The following is a 24,000-nucleotide window of genomic DNA, read 5'->3' on the forward strand; positions in this document are numbered from 1 at the left end:
ATGAGAAACTGAGTACGACAATCTGGCACCGTTGTACAATAATCCCAGCCATCAGCTGTTCAGTGTTTGTTTACCTCGCGCGGGGAGAGAGGAAGGGTCTGTGCTTCCCCTTGTTATCCTCGTGCTCCCGGCCTTGTAGCGGTGCCGTGGCGGGGCGTGTAGGCGTTGACATGTAAGCCCCGGTCGTCTACCCTCCGTGCCCTATGGGGGACCGTGGACGGGGCAGGTAGTTTGGGTTAACCCGTCCGCTGCGGTTGGCACGGGTTTGGATTTCACTGTTAGCCTAGTATCATATATATAGTTTCATGTCTTTCTCTGTCTCTGTGGTGGATAGTGGAGTGTTTCCCATGTGGTATTGGTGTGCTGGATATCCTCTCCCAAGGTGCAGGACTACATTTTCTTCATTGAATTGTAGCAGCCACTTTTTGTTCCATTCCTGTAGCTTGATGAGGTCTTCTGCTAGGAAATGCACATTCAAGGGGACAAATATACTTTTCCCATTCCATTTCAACAGAGTAAATTTTAATGCAAGTGGAATTTTTCCATGTTGAGAATATGCTAACAGCTCCTCATTTTCATTTTCCATTTCCATCTTGCAGCACTCACGGTCAACGGCACTGCCCATACACTCAGTCCACCCTGGCGGGGACCTCACCAATGACCTCCATGAAAACAGGGTCCCAGACAAGCCAGTTGGTCTGAAGGGTGAGTGTTTCCCTCAGTGTTGTGATTTACATCCTCTGTCCCCTTCAAATTGTCCCTCCTACCTCCTACCTCCTTATCCATCACTTACATTCTTAATTCCCAACAAACAGTATAAACCTAATATATGTGTTGTGCATAGAATTTAGGATAACTTACAGGTACAATACATTTGTATAATTTTGTTTTCATGGTACAAAATATTCATGTTTGGAAGCCATGATAAAACCTACATAGTGATCATGATGGTGGAGTCACTGTGTTATCTGCAGTGTCTTGTGGTCCATTACAGCCGTGGCGCTGACTGACCACATCAGGGTGTGCTGGCAGCCCCCCGCACAGCACAATGTGATGCTGTGCGGCTACACCATTGCCTGGGACCAAGGCGTGGCGGACATCTACTCCAAGATCGTGGACAGCAAGCAGCGCAGTTACATCATTGATAAGCTGGGTGTGTAAGATGATCATTTGTGACTAATTCTCCATTTTCTGGCCAAGTAGTATGCAGACCTGCAGTGTGATTCTCCACAAGACAGGGATTTTGAATTAGCCACTTCTACATTTGTGTTGAGCCAAGAGAAGGTAAAGATTTTGTTAGCCTGTCAAATGTGATTGGCACGGATTTGCCCTCACTGTTAGTCTGGTAACCTTTCTCTGCCTCTCTGGTGGACAGTGGAGTGTTTCCCATGTGGATATCCCCTCCCAAGGTGCAGGACTACATTTTTCTTCACTGAATTTTAGTAGAAACATTTTGATCCATTTCTATAGCTTGGTGAGGTCTTCTGGTAGGAAATCCACAGTCAATGGGTGAAATGATATCATAGTTAACCATTTATTGAGTCTGGAGTTAACATTACATTCACCCCCCCCAAAAAAAATGATGATGGAGTCCATAACAAGTTTTCATTTAAGCAAAGTAAAGTGAAGGTAGAGATCTTGCTAAGTAGATCATAGTTAAACATTTATTGAGTCTGTTAACATTTCACACACACACACACACACACACACACACACACACACACACAAACACAGAAAAGTATTTACACACCATCATAAAGTTAGCTCTCCATATTGTGAAGACCCTGGACCATGAGAGCAATTATTGAGGGAAAGGAGGTGGTATTCTGAGTTGCCATTTTCAGACTCATCATCGTTCAGGCTCATTCCTCTGTCTGCCCTGAACTCTCAGATATTTCCTGGGTGGTCATAATGTTAGTCAGGTTATTCATTGGTTATCTGTGGCCTGTTATCTGTCTTTCTACCTGTTGTCTGTTAGTCTATCTTATTTGTTATCTGTTCTGCCCAGTTTAACCCCTTGACTGCGGATTTCCTAGCAGCAGACCTCGCCAAGCTACAGGAATGGAACAAAAAGTGTCCGTGGCTACAATTCAATGAAGAAAAGTGTAGTCCTGCACCTTGGGAGGGGATATCCACCACACCAATACCACATGGGAAACACTCCACTATCCACCACAGACAGAGAGAGAAAGACCTGGGACTATGCTACCAGTGAAGGCAAAATCCGTGCCAATCGCAGCGGACGGGTTAAGGGTCGTGAAAAAATTGTTGTATTGTTACGATTAGGTCCATAACAAGTTCTCCATCTCCTCAGAACCCAACATGGAGTTTGTGATAAGCCTGCGAGCCTTCAACAACGTGGGTGACGGGCAACCGGTGTACCAGCAAGTCCACACCCAGCCAGAGGAGGAGGAGGTGGTGGCACCCACGCTGGACCCGGCGGTGTGGGTGAAGGCCGTGGTGCTGACGCCCTTCACCGTGGTGCTGCAGTGGGCGGACACCATGCTGAGCCAGAACCAGGTGATTTATTTATTTATTTATTTATTATTATTATTATTTTTTTTTTTTTCAAGGGAGGCAACTCAAGGTAAACAAATTAAACAACAATTAAAAGGCCACTAGATGCCGTTCCAAACACAAGCATGAAGAATGGGAGGTCAAAAGAGGTCAGTTTTGGGTAGTGTTGCTGGGCTGCTTCAGGGAGGGCAGTCATCAGCTGGAAAATATATGTTTTATCTCATGTTCTTTGTGCACTGTGTCACGACTTGCCACTTGCATCAACACAGCAGCGGAAAAGTTAGTCATTTGTCAAGGAACTTATTCACCACTTACACATTCTTGTTTACATGCACACACTCCTTATTCACCTCATATCCACCTCTCCACATCCTTATTCGTAACTTGCATCCTTCTCCTCCTACAAACAGCCCTCATTCACCTCATATCTTCCTCTCTATATCCTTATCCATTACTTACTCATACTCTCGTCCCAGCAAACTCCCTTATTCACCTCACGTCCACCTCACACATCCTTATCCATAACTCATGCATCCTCTTTTCCTGCAAACAGTCCCTTATACACCTCATATCCTCCCTCATACATCCTTATCCTTCACTTACACATCCTCTTTTCCTGCAAGCACTCCCTCACACCCTTCCTATCCTCCTGTCATTCATGTCTCATTTCACAAGCCAGTCCTTCATCCAGTGACCTTTCTTATGTTTTCCTCCGTCCTTGTACCTGACTCCCTGTTAATACTGACCTTTGACTCCTGCAGTACAACAGCTGCACCACCTTCTCGTCCTCATCCTCCAGCCGCTACGTCAACGCCACGGATGTGACCTGCCTCATTGACAGCCTCAAGCCATCAACAGTGTGTGAGTTTGCTGTGAAGACCATCAGGGTGAGACCACAGTGCTGGAAGCCTTCGTTCTTCTTTCAGTAAATATTCACTCAGTCCTGCAACACTTCTCAAGGAAATCCTGCACAGCTGAATCCTTGCTGTGATGAGGCACAGAGAAATTATGACTCATAGGGTGAGCTATTATTAGTGTTTGAGATATTGATTTTTTCATTGACCTTTTGCAAATACTTAAGAATGAACCTTACATAATGGTATTAGAAACAGCACAGCAGGGTTGGCAATGATTTAATCAAATTGATTTAATCAAATGATTAAATCATTGATTTTATTTGTATTTTTTCTGAGTAAAAGTATTCCATAGGTTAAATGATGTGCTCCAAAGATGATAAAGTAAAACAACCTATTCATGTGCAATGATTCATTTATTCTCTTCAAAGTATAAAAAAAAGATTCCTACATTATTATATCCTCCTGCGCTAATGTTGCCAACTTGACATGTTTTTTACTAGGTAAAAAATCAGCCTCCTTTAGTCTTTACTAACTTGGCTGGCAATGTATCATAATAGCAACCAAGGTTTGCAACCAAACCGTAACAGAATAAAAGTAGATATTCTTCTGTATGGTAATAATATAATATTCTGTCATGAAAATGACAACTTCAGGCAACTCTATCTGTCCTAAACCTGCTCCTGTACCAACTACAAACAAGTACTGAACACGTATGTATCTGGATCCTTGACTGTGCTCAGACTTACAGGCCTAAACTTAAACTTAAAGTAACCTATGGAAACTTATGAATCACTCACCAGGATATATATATATATATATATATATATATATATATATATATATATATATATATATATATATATATATATATATATATATATATATATATATATATATATATATATATATATATATATATATATATATATAATGCATGTGGGGGGAACTTTGAAGTTTTGGTGTGCCAAAATCACACTGTTTCCCACACACTTTTCCCCAGCGGGTGTGGCGTGAGTCCCCTATAGCCTGGTGGCCTCAACACCCTGCTGGTGGCCTGGCTGTCCTGGCCTCCCTGGCCGCCGGCCACCACCCCCGTCCCCCGGCAGCCGCAGCACGGGAACAATGGGATGATCACAGGTGAGCTTATGGGTTACCAGGATGGCATCTTCAAATTATATAAAAAAAATGAGTCAGTGTGCCAAACCACAGTGATGTACTAGACTACATAGTTAAGGGAACACACCTTCACTGACGTGGAAAAGACCTGGATATATAGTAAATAAACAGTGACTTAGGTCATGGTGGTGGGCAGCGTGGGCCAGGCAGGAAGCAAGAACCATACATCCTGTCAGCCACTATAAATACAATTTGCCTGAGCCACTACCGGGCTGGGGTCATCCAAGAGGCCCCTCCAAAGAGCCTACTGGAGCTATGGGCAGCACTTAACCCAGTAGCTGCAGGGATCATGTTTCTGAAAGGCCACTCTAAGCACTGCCTTGGGCCGACCATCAGGACCCACCGGGAAGAAGCCTACCGGCGCAATAGGCCGCGACGTAAAAAAGAGAGAGAGAGAGAGAAAATCATCACTCAGGCAAACCTTTTTATAATATATATCAATGCATTTGTGATCAGTTTATGCATCATCTATTTAGGCCCGTCGCTGCTACACGGTAAAGCCACAAATTTTGCCTGTCACTGGTACACGGTTAAAAAAAGATTATTGAGGGAGTAATTTTGTTTGTTCCAGGCTACGTGATATTCCTCACCACGGACCAAACTGTCAGTGACTGGGTGATGGGGGAAGTGACGGGGGACTGGCTCACCCTCACCGTCCATGGACTGACGCCTTCAAGGAAGTATTTGCACAAGATGCACTCTCACAATGTCAAAGGTTTTGGTCCATTCTCCTCCGTGGAAAGCTTCACGACTTCCAGGTAAGGAAGTGTTAGTCTCTTGAGCCGTCATTGCTGTGGTGCATCAGTCACTGTTCTCCCAGTTATGCACATGTTGTGTCCCACCATACTGTCCCTCATCATGGAGCACTCCCTCCCTGAGGCTGACTTGAGGCCCATTACCTGCATGCTCTGTGAATGCCACCTCTGGCTCTGTGGGCATGTGGGTAAACCCTGCTTGCCAGGTTGTTTCTGTAAGACACAATCCTTAGTAAAGAGTGTGCCCAGAAAGTTGGGTTAGAGCAGGTTGATGGATCCTGCTGGGAGGTACATGGTATGGGGAAGGTGCCTGCATGGGGACCTGCACAGAGGAACCCCCAAGAATGGTGTCATAGTTTGGGTGAGGCAGGCTGGCAGAGGCCCCATTGATTGACTGATTGATTAAGCCAATGTTAAATATATTATACATCTGCTCCTGTGTTCCAGCTGTTGACAAGAGCATCGGTGAGCCCCCAGGCTGGTGTGTGGAGCGAGAGGCCTGATTGTGCTGGTGATCGCTGGCGTGGCAGGAGCCATGACCAGCTGGGGGCCTTCTTGGCCACCACACTGTACTGCCGCGGGTCAAGGCGGAGCCCAGGCCAAGCATTGTGTAAGGTGGCAGGACAGTTTCTTGTTGGTGTGTTTCATCCCATGACTCATTTCAGCAATCCTTTACACTGACTGCAGGAACTTTTTATTCACTTTGTAATATGGAGAACAAGGCTGCAGGGCATAGTCCACAAAGACTTAAGTTTGCCAAGATTAGAGGAAGAAAAAGAAAGGTAAACTTCTTCTTAGGAAATGTTCAAGATGGACTTTCATTTTGTGCTATACATAGTTGCAGGGTAACAAGTGACCTCTGTTTGTGATATCTGTGTCTCTTGGTGGAGCAGCTAACACGTGTTTCTAACTTGTGATTGCTTGCAGTGTGCTGGCTGGGAGCTATTTCTTTAAATGAATTCAAATATGCTTTGTTGAACTCAAACCTCATGCCTTTAACATCCATCCTGTTTTGAAGATTGCATGTGCCCTTCCATCTCCCTCTGGACAGCCCTGCGAGGTACAGCAGCAGCACTCAGTAGTATTTAGCAGCTAGTAAGATGCATCACTTCCTTGCAGTCTTGGCGGCAGCTGCAGTGAGAGCAACAAGCCTGGCGTCCAGCCTCCAGACCTGTGGATCCATCACGGCCACTTGGAGCTGAAGAACTTTGACAAGGGTGAGCGCAGCAACTCCCCCAACCACGCCTCCATCATCCAGCACACAGGTGGGTGTCTTTGTCAGTCAGTGAACAGTGTGCAGCTCATGGGAGTCCAGTCATTTGTGTGGTATTTTTTGTAATATTTGGTTGCTGGTGTTTTGTTGCCAGTCACTGCTGCGTTGTAGTGTGCCAGTGACGCCACACACAACCTTACACAACCCACGGACACTCCAGTATGAGAGTCATCACACATTACAGAGTTTCCATCTATCTCTATCCAGACACTCCCTCCTTGCCTGCTCAAAGTTTCTCAAAGATCTTTCCCCCCTCTCCCTAACGTACTCTTGCACCCTATCCCTCCATTTCACTGGAGGTCGTCCTCTAGCATTCCCTCCCTTTATCTCACTCACATACACCCTTCTGGTCATCTTACTCTCCTTCATTCGCTCCATGTGGCCAAACCACTTTAAAGTCTGTCGCTTCACTTCTTCCACCACTCCACGCTTCTTCCCTTCACCCCCGTGACACATTCCAAAACTCTCGTACACACTTTCATTACTCATTCCATCCATTCTACTCACACCACAAGCACTTCTCAAATAACCCATTTCCAATGCCTGCACTCTAGACCTCTGACTTTCATTCCAGGCCCACGTTTCACTTGCATATGTGAGGGTTGGTACTATTATTGTATTTCTCAAATCCCTCTTTACCTCCATGCTCACACTTCTGCCATTCATGATTTGTCTCAAAGACCCTACCACCCTTCTTCCTTGCAATGCCCTTTCTCTTGTCACTCTCTGCACCACCATGCTTACACATAACTGATCCAAGAGCCGCGGGTCACTCTTCTCAAATGCTCTGAAACCCAGTTCCAGGTTGACCCTGGGCTCATAGAGTCTATACTGTTCTGCACTGTGTCTCAGTAACATGGTGGTGTCCAAATGAAAATCCTGTAGAATATTTCTCAAATATCCAGGTTTACCAAGTCGCATTGCTTGATAAGTCAAGACAAATATTTTGTAGACTATGCGTGCCTTGATATGTAACCAATGCAAGTCTGTGAGTGCAGGTGTTATTCTCTCACCAGACCCTTTGTTAGCCTTGCAGCTCTGTTCATAACAAGTTGTAGTTTCTTCAGTAGATATTTAGGAAGGCCATAATAAAGTGAGTTACAATAATCCAGCTTTCTATTTACATGATTATATATAAGCATCTTCATGGTCTTATCATCCAGGTATTTCTTGACAAATGCAATATTTCTCAGATGGTAGCGTGCAGTTCTCACCACCTGACTGATCTGTTCTTTGAATGATAGAGTGCAGTCAAGTATCACACCTAAATCTTTGACTGACTTTTTTACAGTCCTAGTGTCATCTTTTATCCGAAGAGTGGAAACATCTAGCCTCCTGACATCCTTGTTCTTCCCCACAATCAAGCATTCAGTTTTATCCTCATTCAGCTTCAGTTGCTTAGAATTCATCCATTTCCCGACATCATCCATAATTCTGCTCAGCTTATCTTCAGTGTTTTCCACGTCACTCAGCGACAAATAGAACTGTGTATCATCGGCATACAGTTTAAAGTCAACTTCATGCCTTCTTAGTAAAATGTGAAAGACCAATAGTATAAACACAGAATAAAATTGGACCCAGTACACTTCCCTGGGGGACTCCTCTTTGCAAAAGTTTATGAGTGGAGAACGATTTACCTATTTGCACACAGTAAGTTCTGTTCTCAAGGTAACTCCTCAGATAATCCAGCGCGCCACCCTCAAATCGAATATTCTTACAATCCTGAAGCAATAGACTGTGCTCCACCGTGTCAAACGCAGCACTCAAGTCTAACAAAATCAGAACACCACACTTCCCTTCATCCATAAGCACAAGCAAGTTGTTTACCACCAAACAGAGAGTAGTTTCAGTTGAGTAAAGCCTCTTGTAGGCAGATTCATTATCCGGTAAAGCCTGCACCACTAGCAAATGCTCCATTAGCTGATTTAAGATCACATTTTCAAGTATCTTAGATAGAAACGTCAAGTTGGATACTGGTCTAAAGGAACTAAACACTGTGGGTCCAGTTTACCTTTAACGATAGGTTTCACGATCGCCGCTTTCTCACTCTCAGGGAAAGTCTTGTTTTCGATACTAGTGTTAACCATCACAGTCATAATATTTAAGAAATCACTAAAGTTTCCACTCTTAATGATGTCACTTATCGGCAAGGAATCACCATCACAGTACGTCAGGTTCACCTGTGTATGATAGTTTTCACCACAGCCACATCCACTTGTTGAAAGCTTAACTTTATTTCAGGGACTGGAGTTTCCACAGCGGATCCATGGTAACCGCGGTCGCCTCTAAAGTTCATGATAACTCTCTCAATTTTCTTGTCAAAAAAGTCTAAAAACTTATTTGCCAGCACTTCATCCGAGAAACCATCCGGAAGCTTGTTAACTTTTCTGTTTCCAGTTAAACTGTCAAGCACCTAATATAATTTATTGATGTCAGGCCCTGCCTCCACAACCTTATTCCAATAGTATTCTCTTTTCCGTTTTATCCATAGCTGGGCACGATAACAGAAAACCTTATTCCTGATAACCGATAACTGATAATGAAAAACCTTAACGGCGATAACCGATATTCGTTAACTAGAGACACAAATATAGGCGATAACCAATAACCGATACCCGATATAAATCCACAATTCCGATACTAGCTATTGATAAGATTGATAAGTCCGATAGGCGAAAACGATACTATATTGATATTTCAGATAGAACAACATTGATGAATTCAAAATTTCATTATCTGTAGTTTAGGAAACTTACAAAACCTTAAAACCACACGTTGACACGTACATATGGACGGTAATACTAGAAATGCCTGAACCGGTGTTGTGTTATTTGGCGTCCCCACCGTCAAAAATTGTTTACAAACACTGGTCTCTCGTGAACGGTGCATGCTCAGACCAGCAAGCGTAGACCTGTATAGTCTCACAGAGCTTTTAAACTGTAATTAAGAGTTGTTGGAAGGCTGAATTAGACATATAGTACCACTACGACCATCCTCGCTGTTTCTAGAACGACACTCTGTATGAGTTGTATTTATATGTACCGAGTGTACGTCGTTCTAGAAACAGCGAGGATGGTGGTACTGTATGGTTGATTCAGCTTTCCAGCAACTCTTAATGTGTTAAAAAAGCATTGTGAGACTGTACAGGTCTACACTTAATGGTCTGAGCATGCGCAGTTCACGAGACCAGTGTTTGTAAACAAAAGCGCCAACTTTTGATGATGGGACACCAAATAACACAACACCGGGTGCATTCAGTATCATGGCATGGTCACAAACGAATATGGAATATCAAATTTGAGGCAGTGAATAACCATTTTGGGGGCAAAGTTAAATGATTTTTCTCTATGATATATTGATTTTTGAGTAGCATAAAAAAATAACCTAATGTTTTAATTTTCATGATCTAAGTATGAAATATCATCACCGAAGATATTTCATACCCCGAAGTTTTTTCATACAACACCGGGCCACGCATGCGCAGTAGGGAGGAGACAACGTTTTTTTCTGAGAGGCGGAAAAAATGTAGCGATTATCGCTAGTTTGGTTACAAAAGTAACGAAGATACCGATATATATTTAAATAAGTAGCGGATGGTCGATAATCCGATTTTGTTATCAGTGATAAAGTATCGCGATAATGCCCAGCTATGGTTTTATCACAAGCCGATTTTCTTTGTTTCTCGCCTCCTGGTATGCTCTTCTTGCCTCATCTGTTTTTTGCATAAGCCACAGTCTTTCTTTTTTCTTCTTCTCTCTTTTTGCCCACAGTATTTCCACATTAAACCAAGGTGCATGATCTCTCAACACTATCTCCTTTTCACTCAGAGGACAGAGGCTGTTATACTTATCTTTAGCTAAACCATTATATAGCTTAACCAGGCAGGTAGCACAATTTCCACGTAACACCGAGCCATGTTCACAGATTTCACGACAATTAATAGTAATTTCCTGTATTATAGTCCGGCAGTAGACATCAAAACCCAAAATTCCCGGATATAGTTTTTTTCTCTGTTGATTATTGTTGTATGGGACCTCTGTAATGAGATCTAGGTGGGTGTGAAGTTCTAACTCTTGGGCAAATTGATATATTCATGTTTGAAGTTGGGTACCCTCTGCCGTAATTAATGGGTTTTAAGAAATACATTTTTATTCACATCTCAGCTTCTAGATGTCCTATAAACATAATTTTTGTGTCTAAACATATATTTGTTAGGTCTACTTATTCAACGGGGCAGTTTTCAAAATGAAATATCAGGTGGCCATCTTGAAATCCAAGATGGCCGCTATGGGATTTCCTTTTTTGCTCTGTAGCAAGTTTCATACAAAAGTATAATATTTGTGGACTAAATAATGCTTGTTCAAATTATAAAAATGTTTGAAATAACTTGAATACAAATATATTTATCTTTCCAGATCATAGATCACATGAATAACAACAATGAAAAATGCATTGATCCCGTCAAAAGCAACTCGAAATGATTCTATTAAACCTCAGATTGCCCAGAATACCATGGGTACAACACAAAGGTTTGTCGTGAGCAAGGGCACATGCTGAAGAAGAAGACCAACATTGTATATCTTCCACTCATCGATAAAGCACCTGCTGATCCCGCCACAATCATGTCTGCTATGTTAAAAGCACGTGCTGTGACTGAAGCCACAGGCCAGGAGTATGTGGTATTTACGGCTGACCAACAGCTCTACCGGGTTGCTGCACATGTAATGTGGGAAAACCAAGCTCTATTTGGCAACATATACCTGCGATTAGGTGGCATGCATTTGCTGATGAGCTATGTCGGCTGCATAGGGTATCTGATGGCTGGTTCTGGAATCGTAGAAGTACTCAGTGAGGCATTTGGTGGTGTCTTGAAAATGCTAACTGGCAAAAAGTACCCCAACAATGTACGCGCTCTACGCATGTTGGTGGAAGAACTGATCAGGCCACTCTTCCAAACACGGAATATGATATGCATGGCTGAGCTACAGCAAGCATTGGATGACACAGCATCCCACAGCCGAAGAGCCAAGATGTGGGTCAACTGCTTGATAAAGCCAGTCTTCACCATTATGAAGTATGTAAGAGCAGAGAGGGAAGCTGACTGGCCATTGCATCTAGCCGCTGTCAATGAAATGATGCCCCTTTTCTTCGCAGCCTCTCACTTCAATTATGCGCGCTACGGACTCTACTATCTCCGAGACATGATCGCAATGCCTGAAGATGTCCGCCAACACTTCATGAACGGCGAACATACAATGCGCCATAACCCTGGTGTGTTCAATGGCATTTGGAGTGACATGGGCATTGAGACCACATACATGCGCTATGGACATGGACAGAGTGGCATCATAGGCATAACGCTGAGACCTGAAACATTGAAGATATGGGCATATAGCCTCCATGCGTGCAATACCGTTGTCAGTCACCTTGATCTGATGTGGACACAGAAGCAGCACAGACCAAAGTCTCAAACTCACCACAAGGAAGAGACAAAGGCCAGAGTCAAATGTGACTCAAAAGACAGGAAAGTTTTGAGGGACAAATTGGAGCTGTGCATCGACCCACTTCACTCTGAGGAAAATAAAGAAGGCCTTGTGAATATCGTCACTGGACAAGTATTTACTCATCCCACATTGAATGTTGACAATGCCATAGAACTCGGACGCAAAATGATGGAGGAATTTCAAGGAATGTGGCCAGCCAGCTTCCATAAAACACTTCACAAGTGTGTAACAACAATGGCACAGGTGAAGAAGAACAGTAAAGTTAACAGCATGAAGATCCTTGACACAGAGATGATATATGCTCGAGCTATGGCCCTGCAGTGCAGTCAACGGAATTACAACACCCAAGATCTGATGTCACATGAACTAGCCTCCAGACCGGCATCAATGTTTGATGAGAGTGGAGCCATGAGGGTTGCTAAGACGAAATCTGTTCTGAAGAACAATTTGAAGGTGGAAGTACCACGAAGACACACACAAATTGATGCATCATTTTGGATGGTTGTGCGGTGCTGTGGGTGGTACCATGGCCAACTGGTGGAATTGTACAAGAATTTCTCAACAACTTCCGTTGTCATATTCAAAGCCATATGGATTCTGGTGATGTCTATTTGGTGTTTGACAGATACATGGAAGGAAGCATCAAGGAGTCAACCAGAAATGAGCGAGACCAAGGAGCAAGTCGAGTGTACACTCTACGACCTGCAACCAGACTTCCTTCTCAAAAGGTGATACTTACAGTGAGCTGCAACAAGAAGCAGTTGATTGATTTGATCTCAGAAGATCTCATATCTCATAAGGATGTGTTCAATAACAAACTCGTCATTACTGGAAATGATCCTGTACCAGTTCAGATCGAACAAGGTGTTGTGTCGAGGAGAGAAGACATGGCCATCATGCATGAAGAAGCGGACACCATGCTTATTCAGCAAGTCGCTTCTGTTGGTGTAGCGAATGCCCTAGTTGTAGCTGACGATACAGATGTATTTGTGCTTATATGTCATTTTGTGTTCAACAGAGATATCACTGGGCATGTGATGATGACTTCCCCAATCAGGGGACGGACAGTGATTGACATAAATGCCAGCGTTGACAAGAACCGAACGATCATGGATGATCTGTTGGCGGCCCACGGTCTTACTGGTTGTGACACAGTGGCAATGTATCATGGAATCGGGAAAGGTGTTACACTGAAAGTTCTTAGAACTGGTAAACTATCCCTCTCCAAGGTTGGGGACATTACAGTCTCAGTTGAAGAAGCCCTTGTGCAAGCAACACACTTCATTCTATCCTGCTATGGCCGTCCTGAATGTACGTCACTTACTGACGCTCGTCAGAAGATCTGGTCACGGAAAGTCTCGCAAAGTATAGGAGCTGCACCTAAGCTTCAAAGCCTTCCACCTACAAATGAGGCTTTTGCAGAAAACGTCGCCAGGGCACACCTGCAAGTGGCAAAATGGAAACATGCCATACATCTCAACCCACCTAACATAGATCCTCTGACCCATGGGTGGACAAGATGTGATGGTTCCATATCTCTGGCTCCTACTACTGTTCCTGACCATGTGTCTCTTGCTCCTGATGACATACTGAAAATGATTAAGTGCTCTTGTGACAGTGCTACTCCATGCAAGTCCAAGAGATGTGGATGCCACAACGCTAATATGACCTGTACTTCATTTTGTGCATGTCAAGGAGGTGATGGGTGCTTCAACCAGAAAACAAGAGAACTGATTCAAGCAGAGGATGAAACAGATCATGAGAACAATGACGATAGTGATGATGAGACAGACATTGATTAAATTGGTTAATGTAAGAAGCAGTGGATACTACCAAACATTATTTGTAGTACGGAGATAAATAATATATATTGATGTTTTTTTCAAGCATTTTTTTTTATTTCAACAAACACTTTTGTACATAAGCATTATTACTTTTGCACAAGATCTGTATATATATATATAAGAGCAAAAATAATGAATTCCCATGGCAGCCATCTTGGATTTCAAGATGGCCACCTAATATTTAATTTTGAAAACTGCCCCGTTGAATAAGTAGACTTAAAAAAATGTATGTTTAGACAAAAAACTTATGTCTATAGGCAGTCTAGAAGCTGAGATGTGAATAAAAATGTATTTATTAAAACCCATTAATTACGGCAGAGGGTACCCAACTTCAAACATGAATATATCAATTTGCCCAAGAGTTAGAACTTCACACCCACCTAGATCTCATTACAGAGGTCCCATACAACAATAATCAACAGAGAAAAAAACTATATCCGGGAATTTTGGGTTAGGGCTAAAATGCCCGTTTTGCTGCAGGACTACAGAGTTAATCAGTATTTCTGGTTTAAAATTCTTTCGCAATCTGAACGTAATCTTTTTTCTCTGCACTGCTTCCCTCATGTATGAAATTTCAAAGGTTACCAATTTATGCACCGGGGACATACAACATATTTCATCAACACACACCCCTTGCACTAGATCACCGTCTATATCGCTGAAAACCAAGTCTAGCACATGACCCCCTAAAGAAGTCATCTCGTTCACTTTATTAATCAGGTTGAAACTGTCCATCATCTCAATGAAGGCCATGGCAGAAGAATTTTCAGGATCATCAATCCATAGATTAAAGTCACCACAGATGAACACATTTGCACTCACCATATCCACAGACTCCAAAAATGTGCGAAATTCATCAATAAAGACCTCTGCTCTTGTATCCGGAGGTCCATACACCACAATAAAGGTGGATTTCCTTCTATCAATTTCACAGATGACTTGCACTAATTCAAAGGTATCCCACCTTTCTGATGCTTTTCTCCGAATCTTCTTAAAAGAATTCGAAAGAAAGATCCCAACACCACCACCCCTTCTTGTCTCCCTCGGGACATGTATAAAGGTATGAGTACATGCAGAATGTACAATTGGAGTAGGCCTAGATCTGTACGTGTGTCAAAACTGCCAGTCTGATTAGGCATTACAGTGTTGCTTTAAATAGAATTTGTTTAAGTTTTTGAAAGGCATCCATAAGTGAACACTTTTGAGTTTGAGACTTTAAGGAAGTTGGTGTTTTTAACTGTTTCAGATATCAATATTCAACAGAAAGGACATATTTTATCAAATTAATTGAATATTTAGTTCCATATATTTTTCATGAAAGTAGATGTTCCTTTTGTTACAAAAATTCAGAGGAAAGGGAAGCTGGTCTAATATTACTAGTCTAAAAGAAGGGGATACCTTTTGGAAAATTAATTAATTGTTTAGTTTTACATTCTGTTCATCAGGAGACACAAATATGACTGTGTTCCTATATTTCACATCAAGAGAGATTTATAGGCTATAGTTTTCAAAAAGGGAATACATATCATATTTTTATAATGTGAAAAAACTATTTTCCTTATGTTTCTGTGAGTTTTATTATTGTAAGCCAGAGTGGGGTAGAAGGCCTACCCAGTGGGCGTTTTACCCCACATGCAGGGTAAGAAGCCCCCTTATTATTTTTTTAAAATTGTCATTATAGAAAGGTGTAAATCATAATGAGTGGATATAATATATACCATAGATAGGCCTTAGCCTAAGCTTTCAACAGACTTTTTTTTTAATTCTTTTGCAAAAAATGTGGCTACAACAGGCAATCTCTCTTAAGGGGGGCAACTTACCTCACTTTACCATATTACGAATTTGGGAAGAGTATTAAAAGGCAAGCATTTTGCACATCAATCAGTCTTTTCCAATTTGCAGGAGTCGCGTCACATCACAATGGGACCGAAAAAGGACGAGAAGGGACAAGACAAGAAGAAAAGATCTTCTGCTGCCTCTCCTGATGATGATGAGCAACAAGAAGACACTCAAGAACAACCTGCCAAGAAAGTGAAGGGACGATCCAAGAAGAGGTCATTGTCTGCTACCGGGGAGACACCCCCTCCTCCAGCCCTCTTGCGTCACCAATCCACTTGGACACAGAGCCCCAACCTGGTCATGATGATGCTTTGTGTGTCTTTTGCTAAAAATCGGGAGCAAATTCTTGGAGGAGATTTGAAACTCGTAGTAGATCCGGAGTTATCAGTGTAGTTCGTCGTACATTGTAGTACTTCGTACTTACAAATCGGGACAGTTGGTGTGGTTCGTGATACTTCGTAGTACTTCGGCTCCAAAACTCGGCGTACTTCGGGAGAAAATCAGGGTGAAATCATAGTACATCGTAGCATATTGTAGTACGTCGTAGCACTTTGGGAAATAATTCGGTGTACTTCGGGGAATATGCCCTCGAGGTCGACCGAACGCCTCGAGATGAAAAGATAAACAAATTTTCGTAGTGATTCGGGGAAAACGCTGTCTCCCGAGGTACTACGATTTTTTTGTGATTCGGCGTCTGTGAGACCGGGGGGTAAGTGTGTTCTCTCAAAGTTTCCGATAGTTTGGTCGCTGCTCTCTGTATTCTTTCCAACTTTCTAATTTCTTTCTTCAATGTAGGTGACCACACTAACGCTGCATATTCCAGTCTTGGACGTATCATCGATGTTATTAGTTTCTTCACCATCTCTTCATCTAGATATGTAAATACTGCTTTAATGTTTCTAAGAAGATTTTATGTTTCAGTTATCCAATTTATATGCTTCCCAAAGGATAACTTGTCTGTTATTGTCACTCCCAGATCCTTATTCTTCTGTTTTTTTCATGATTCTTTCATTACTCAGAGAGTAGTTCCCCGATATTCGTCTGCTGCTCTTACCAAACTCCATCACACTACACTTCTCTGTACTGAATGTCATTTCCCATTTGCGTGACCATTCGCTTATTCTATCGAAATCCTGACTCAAGGCTACACAGTCTTCTTCATTAGCCACCCTCCTCATTAGTTTAGCATCATCAGCAAACATATTCATATAGCTTGTCACCCCTTCTGTCATGTCAATTATATATATTGCAAACATAATCGGAGCCAGCACCGATCCTTGGAGGACTCCACTGGTCACTTCCGCCCAGCTTGATTTATTGTTCCTGATTACTGTTCTCATTTCTCTCTTCGTTAAAAAGTCTATAATCCAACCCTTATATTTTGCATCATCCTGTAGGTTTCTCCAAATAACTTGTTTATGTGCTTTTCTGGGGATGGTGTGTCTTGCATCGTTACTCCCAAATCTTTTTTCTTCATGTGCTAACTTTAAGTTTTCTTCTCCCGTCCTGTATGTCTTCCTTGGTCTTTTTATACTTTTCCCCATTTCCATAACATGGCATTTGTTTGCATTAAATTCCATCTCCCATAACTGGCTCCTTCTATACACTCCGTCCAGGTCTTTTTGCAGTTCTTCACAGTCTTCCTCCGTCTTCACTTTCCTTATTAATTTTGCATCGTCTGCAAAAAGGCTCATATAACTTTTTATACCCTTTGGCATATCATTTATATATATTATGAACATTATTGGTGTTTGTGTGTCATTTCAGGTAAAATATAAGTATCAAGTATATAAAAAAAACTAGTCCTGTTAGGTTTGTGAGGGTCATGTCACGTGTTTGTGGAGGTCATCTTAGGTCCCAAGGGTGAGGTGTGTGTGTCTGTCTGTCTGCAGTGCTTGTTCCAGAACCTCAAGGGAAGTGCCGGCAGCCTGGAAGGGGTTTTGGGGCCCGTATTGTGAGTGGCTTAAAGTGTGTGTGTGTGTGTGTGTGTGTGTGTGTGTGTGTGTGTGTGTGTGTGTGTGTGTTTGTAATTCACCACGGCCTGATCACGAGTTGGACTGGCTTTCGCCAGCAGGTACCCTCCCAACGTGAGTAAGTGCTCATTATTGTCGATCTCTGGGTACTGCCAAGACCTCACACACCACACAACCCATCCCCTTGCTCAAGGGGGACAGTAACCACTCTTAGTCAACGGAAAGAATCTGGCCTGAGCAGGGCTCGAACCGCTGCCTGTTTGGCCGTGAAGACTTGCAGTGCAGCGCTCTACCGATTGAGCTACCGGAGCGGTGTGTGTGTGTGTGTGTGTGTGTGTGTGTGTGTGTGTGTGTGTGTGTCCACCTAGTTGTATTTACCTAGTTGTGACATACGGGAAAGGAGCCTGCGCTGTCCTGTCTCCATATCCGCTCTTATCCAACTTTTCCTAAAATCATGAATGTTTCTTGCACAAACCACCACCTCCTCCAGTCCATTCCACACCTCAGTGCTTCTGTTTAGGAAGCTAAACTTTTTCACATCTCGCCTACACGTGGTCGCCCTCAACTCCTTTCCATGTCCTCTCGTTTCTCTCTCACTCCACACACACAGGTCCTCTCTGTCCAGATTCTCCACCCAGCTCGCCACCCTGTACACCACTATCAGGTCTCCTCTTTCTTTCTCTCCAGGGTTGTGAGCCCCATGCTATTGAGTCTCTCCTCGTAAGTCCGATCCTTAAGTTCTGGTACTATCTCTGATCTCCATCCAAGGGCACAATGCATTCAAACTATAAATCGAGCAAATAAGGTGCTGGGATTAATTTCAAGGAGCGTAAGCAACAGAAGCCCCGAAGTCTTCCTCAAACTATATTTAGCATTAGTTAGACCTCATCTTGACTATGTGGTTCAGTTCTGGTCACCCTACTATAGAATGGATATCAAAATATTAGAATCGGTGCAGAGGAGGATGACTAAGATGATTCAGGGTTGAGAAACTTGCCCTACGAGGAAAGACTCAAACAGTTAAACTTGCATTCTCTAGAAAGGCGAAGGGTGCGTGGAGACATGATCGAGGTTTATAAATGGATGAAGGGCTTTAATAAGGGAGACATTCATAAGGTTTTGTTGGTAAGAAAATTGGGTAGGACACGAAGTAATGGGTTTAAACTGGATAAATTCAGATTCAACAGGGACATAGGCAAAAATTGGTTTACAAACAGGGTGGTGGATGAGTGGAATAGGCTTAGCAGTCATGTTATAAGTGCCAATACAACTGTCACATTAAAAAATAGATTGGATAAATTCATGGACAGTGATTATTAGGTGGGGTTAGATACACGGGAGCTACACAGGAGCTTAGGTTCAGAGGAGCTGCCTCGTACAGGCCTACCGGCCTCTTGCAGACTCCAATGTTCTTATGTTCTTATGTTATCTTAGTTGCCATTCTCTGTACTCTTTCCAGCTTTCTTATGTTCTTCTTTTCATGAGGAGACCAGACCACTGCTGCATACTCCAACCTTGGCCTTATCATTGTAACTATTATTTTCTTCATCATCTCTTCGTCCAAATACACAAATGCTGTCCTTATGTTCTTCAGCAAATTCATAGTTTGTCCCTTTATCCTGTTGATGTGTTTGTCCGGTGACATGTACTCTGAGATAGTCACTCCCAAATCTTTTTCTTCCATTCCTCTGCATATTATCTCACTTCCCATCTTATAATCATATTCACATCTACTGCTCCTACCAAACTCTATTTTTTTACATTTCCCAAGGTTGAATTCCATCTGCCATGTACCACTCCACTCCCATATTTTGTCCAAGTTCCTCTGCAATGCCTCACAGTCTTTCATGTCATTGACTCGTCTCAATAGCTTTGCATAATCTGCAAACAATCTCACATGGCTGGTCACTCCTTCCACCATATCATTTATATAAACAGCAAACATTATTGGTGCCAGCACTGAACCTTGTGTGACCCCACTCCTCACTGGGCACCAGTTGGAAACCTTGTCCTTGATTATTGTCCTCATTTCCCTGTTAGTTAGGAAGTCCTCCAGCCACTTAATCAGTCCATCACCCACTCCACCCCTATTTTTAATTTTCCAAATTAGTCTTCTGTGCGGTACTTTGTCAAATGTCTTTTTCAAATCCAGGTACACTCCATCCCCCCAGCCGTCTCTCTCTTGCATTAAATCTGTCACCCTTGAGTAGTAACACAACAAGTTGGTGACACACGATCTCCCTCCTGAATCCAAACTGGCAATCTGAGATAATTCTCACTTACCAAAAAATCTGACCACCTGTTTTTAACTAACCTCTCACATATCTTCACAACCACACTAGTGAGTGATACCGGTCTGTAATTTAATGGGTTCTCTCTCTCTCCTCCTTTATAAATTGGTACTATGTTTGCTCTCTTCCAATCTTGTGGTACCCTTCCTTCACTCAGGGAGGTGCTCATTATGGAGTGCAGTTTCTCTGCAAGTTGCTCACTACATTCTTTCAGGATCCAGCCTGATACTTCATCCGGCCCTGTCGCCTTTCTTACATCCAGCTTGTTCAAGCTTTCCTTGACCTCCTGCACCGTTAACTGTATCTCCTGCATAACGCTTCCTCTTTCCTGGCCCGGTGGTTGTACGAATTCGTCTTCCTTTGTGAAAACTCTATGAAAGCTGTTGTTCATCACTTCTGCCATCTCTGCTGGGGCTTCATATGTAGTTCCATCCAATTTCAGTTTATTGATTGTTTCTCAATTCTTTAATTTGCCGTTCACATGTCTATAAAATAATTTAGGTTGGTCTTTGCATTTATCGATTATATCTTTTTCATATTTCCGTTTTTCTTCTCTTCTAATCTTTGTATATTCATTCCTTGCTTGTTTGAAATTGTTCCACGCGTTGATTCTTCCTCGTCTCCTCCATCCCTTCCAGGCTTCCTCCTTTCTTTTTCTAGCTGCCTCGCATCTTTTGTTAAACCACTCCTTTTTACCAACATCCTTTTTGGTTACCTCAGGGACATATCTATTCTCGGCTTCTTTGTACAGCTTTAAAAACTCCTCCCACTTGTCTTGGGTACTTTTGGCTTTGTACAGCCCACTCCAATTTGCATTTTCAAAAAAAAGGTGTGTGTGTGTGTATTTACCTAGTTGTATTTACCTAGTTGTAGTTATACAGGGCCTGGGCATTATGCTTGTGTGGTCCCGTCTCCGTGTCTGCATTTATCCAACTTATCTTTAAAGCTTTGCACACTCCTCGCTGATACTGTATCCTCGCTCAGACTGTTCCAAACCTCTACATTCCTTTGCGGGAAGCTATACTTCTTTGTGTCTCTCAAGCATCTCCCCTTTCTCAATTTTTTACTGTGTCCTCTTGTATTTCTGCTTATGTTTCCTTCTGTTAGTAGCAGTTCTTCATTATCTACTTCATCTATTTTGTTTAATAATTTATAAATTTGGATTAGGTCTCCCTTTCTTCTTTGTTCCAGTGTTGTTAAGTTCATTTCCTTTAATCTTTCCTCGTATATTAATCCTCCAACTCTGGGACCATTTTTGATGCCATCCTCTGTATTCTTTCTAGTTTCTTTATATGCTTCTTCTTATGGGGGGACCACACTACCTCTGCATATTCTAATTTTGGTCTAATCATGGTAGTGATTAGCCTTCTCATCATGTCCTTGTCCATGTAGCTAAATGCTACTCCAATATTTCTCACCAAGTTATATGTGTCTCTAAAGATCCGATTTATATGACTCTCTGGTTGATTATCATCCCTCATCACTACTCCCAGGTCTCTCTCTTCATGCACTTTTTTTAATGTTTCACCATTTCCCATTTTGTATATCCAGATTGGTCTTGTTTCACTTTTACCCATTTCCATAACATGACATTTTTTCACATTAAATTCCATCTCCCAGTCCATACTCCATTTCCAAATTTTGTATAGGTCTTCTTGCAATATTTCACAATCTTCTTTGTTTCTTATATGTTTTTGTAATTTAGCGTCGTCAGCAAACAGGTTTATGTAGCTATTAACTCCTTCAGCCATGTCATTTACATATACCAGGAAGATTATCGCTGCTAATACTGAACCCTGTGGTACTCCACTTTCTACATTTCTCCATTCTGATTTTATGTCCCTGACCACAGTTCTCATCTCCCTTCCCATTAGGTAGCTTGCCATCCATTTTTTCATATTTCCTTTCAATCCTCCTTTATTTTCCAGTTTCCATAATAGTCTTGTATGTGGAACTTTGTCAAAGGCCTTTTTCAAATCTAGATAAATACAATCAACCCATCCATCCCTTTCCTGAGTTATGTCTGTCACTCTTGAGTAAAAACTGAGTAAGTTTGTAACACATGATCGGCCCTTTTGAAATCCATATTGTTTGCTGGTAATTAACTTATGCTCTTCTAGAAATTTAGTCCACTGTTTCTTTATTATTTTCTCACATATTTTGCACAAAACACTTGTCAGGGATATGGGTCTGTAGTTTGAAGGTTCATCTTTCCTTCCACTGTTATATATGGGGACCACTTCAGCCCTTCTCCACTCATTGGGCACCGTACCTGTTGCTACTGAGCATCTAATGATGTCGTATATTGGAACAATTAATTCATCTCTACATTTTTTTAAAATATACCCAGAAACTCCATCCGGTCCTACTGCTTTTCCCTCTTCTAGTTCTCCCAGTAATTTATGGATCTCTTCTTTGTTTACCATAATCTCTTCCATATGAACTTCTATTTTATTCTCTTGTGGCGCAATAAAGATTGTTTCTTTGGTAAAGACTTGCTGGAATTTTCTATTTAATAACTCTGCCATACCTTTAGGGTCATTGACTTCCACATTCCCGTCTCTCAGTCTTTTCTATTGTTTCTTTCGGTTTAGTCTTCCCATTTATAAATCTGTAAAACAACTTGGGCTGTTCTTTGCATTTTTCCACAATATCCTTCTCAAATCCCTTTTCTTCTTCTTTCCTTATTTTCACATATTCATTTCTCGCCATTCTAAAGTCTTCTTTGTTTCTTTGATTCTTCCTTCTTTTTAGTCTTTTCCATGCTTTGTCCCTTTTTTTCTTTTGTGTTTGCACATTTGGCATTAAACCAGTCCTTCCTACCCTTAACTTTGGGTCTGTATACGGGTACATATTTTTGACACCAGTGTTATAGGCTTCCATAAAGATATCATACTTTTCTTGTACTTTATTTTTCTCAGTAACTCATCCCATTCCACTTTCTCGTAAAACTTCCGAAGGTTTTCCATGTCTGTCTTAATATAGTTTAGCCTGTTTGATTTGTAGGATTCATCCTCTTTAGTAACCTCCACTTCTGTATCAATCTCTATGGTTACATGATCACTCTTGCCCAGTGGACATCCATACCTTAGTTCATCCTGATGTATATTCCTTTGTTAGTACTAGGTCCAGTCTTGCCGGTTCATCGTCACCTCTATATCTTGTATGTTCATTCACTCTTTGTATCATAAGATTCTCCATCATCAATCTTAGGAATCTATCCCCCATGCGTTATCTCCACTATTACTCTCGAATGTCTCCCAGTCAATCTCTTTACAATTGAAGTCACCAACTAGCATAACTTTTTTGTCTTCCTTTATCATTTTGCTTAGACTCCGTATAGTGTCATTGATCATAGTGTCGCGCTTCCTTACACCATGAGTTTGTTCTAGGTGGTACATATGCGGTTATAATTGTCAACCTTTCCTTGTTTTTGGTTTCCACATTTACTTTCGCAATTTCAGCTTTACCTTCACCGTATTCTACCGCTTTCACTGTTAACTCCTTTTTTGTCATTATCATCACTCCACCTCCCCCTTTGCCCATTCTATCTTTCCTCCATATATCATAGTTTTTATTTATCTCTAATTTAATAGCTTCGTTCAGTTTGGTTTCCGTTAAGCATACGATCATTGGTTCTTTCTCCTTTATGAAATCTTGCAGTTCCAATTTACTAGTTATTAATCCATCTACATTTGTATACATCACTCTTAAACATTTACTCTTATCTATCTTTTCTAACTTGTCTTTGGTTTTCTTTATCCTCTCTTGTGTACCACTTTCTGCCTCGGTCCCCTACTATTCTCCAAAAAATATCTCCTTTTCTTCCACAGATCTTTCATTATTCTTCTCCTTCGCCTCTGCTAGTAGTTCGTTCCATTTCCTTCTTTCTTCTTCATTTCTATTTTTCTTTATGTATATATCCTTGCAATCTTCTGTTTCCTTTAATTTAGTTGTTCTGTACAAAATAT

General features: G+C 41.8%; 1 protein-coding gene and 1 long non-coding RNA gene across 2 annotated transcripts; both read left to right on the plus strand.

Annotated features, from left to right (window-relative positions):
• Positions 1 to 600: 600 nt before the first annotated feature.
• On the plus strand, positions 601 to 4,064 carry LOC126993657 (neogenin-like). The gene is made up of 4 exons (XM_050852819.1): positions 601 to 705; positions 995 to 1,153; positions 2,315 to 2,520; positions 3,279 to 4,064. The coding sequence occupies exons 2-4, from the start codon at positions 1,054 to 1,056 to the stop codon at positions 3,444 to 3,446; spliced, it is 474 nt and encodes a 157-aa protein (XP_050708776.1). The 5' UTR covers positions 601 to 705; positions 995 to 1,053; the 3' UTR covers positions 3,447 to 4,064.
• Positions 4,065 to 5,109: 1,045 nt separating this feature from the next.
• On the plus strand, positions 5,110 to 16,076 carry LOC126993660 (uncharacterized). The gene is made up of 4 exons (XR_007748114.1): positions 5,110 to 5,308; positions 5,753 to 5,915; positions 6,425 to 6,570; positions 15,829 to 16,076. It is a non-coding gene; the product is annotated as an uncharacterized LOC126993660 (long non-coding RNA).
• The last annotated feature ends 7,924 nt before the right edge of the window (positions 16,077 to 24,000 follow it).

Source organism: Eriocheir sinensis, unplaced genomic scaffold, assembly GCF_024679095.1.
Source record: "Eriocheir sinensis breed Jianghai 21 unplaced genomic scaffold, ASM2467909v1 Scaffold652, whole genome shotgun sequence".
NCBI lineage: Eukaryota > Metazoa > Arthropoda > Malacostraca > Decapoda > Varunidae > Eriocheir > Eriocheir sinensis.

Excerpts from the sequence above, each read along its gene's own strand:
- LOC126993657 (XM_050852819.1), top strand. The coding sequence starts at position 1,054 with ATGCTGTGCGGCTACACCATTGCCTGGGACCAAGGCGTGGCGGACATC. Across the intron at positions 1,154-2,314 it reads TTACATCATTGATAAGCTGG|AACCCAACATGGAGTTTGTG; the intron begins GTGTGTAAGATG and ends CCATCTCCTCAG. Across the intron at positions 2,521-3,278 it reads CCATGCTGAGCCAGAACCAG|TACAACAGCTGCACCACCTT; the intron begins GTGATTTATTTA and ends TGACTCCTGCAG.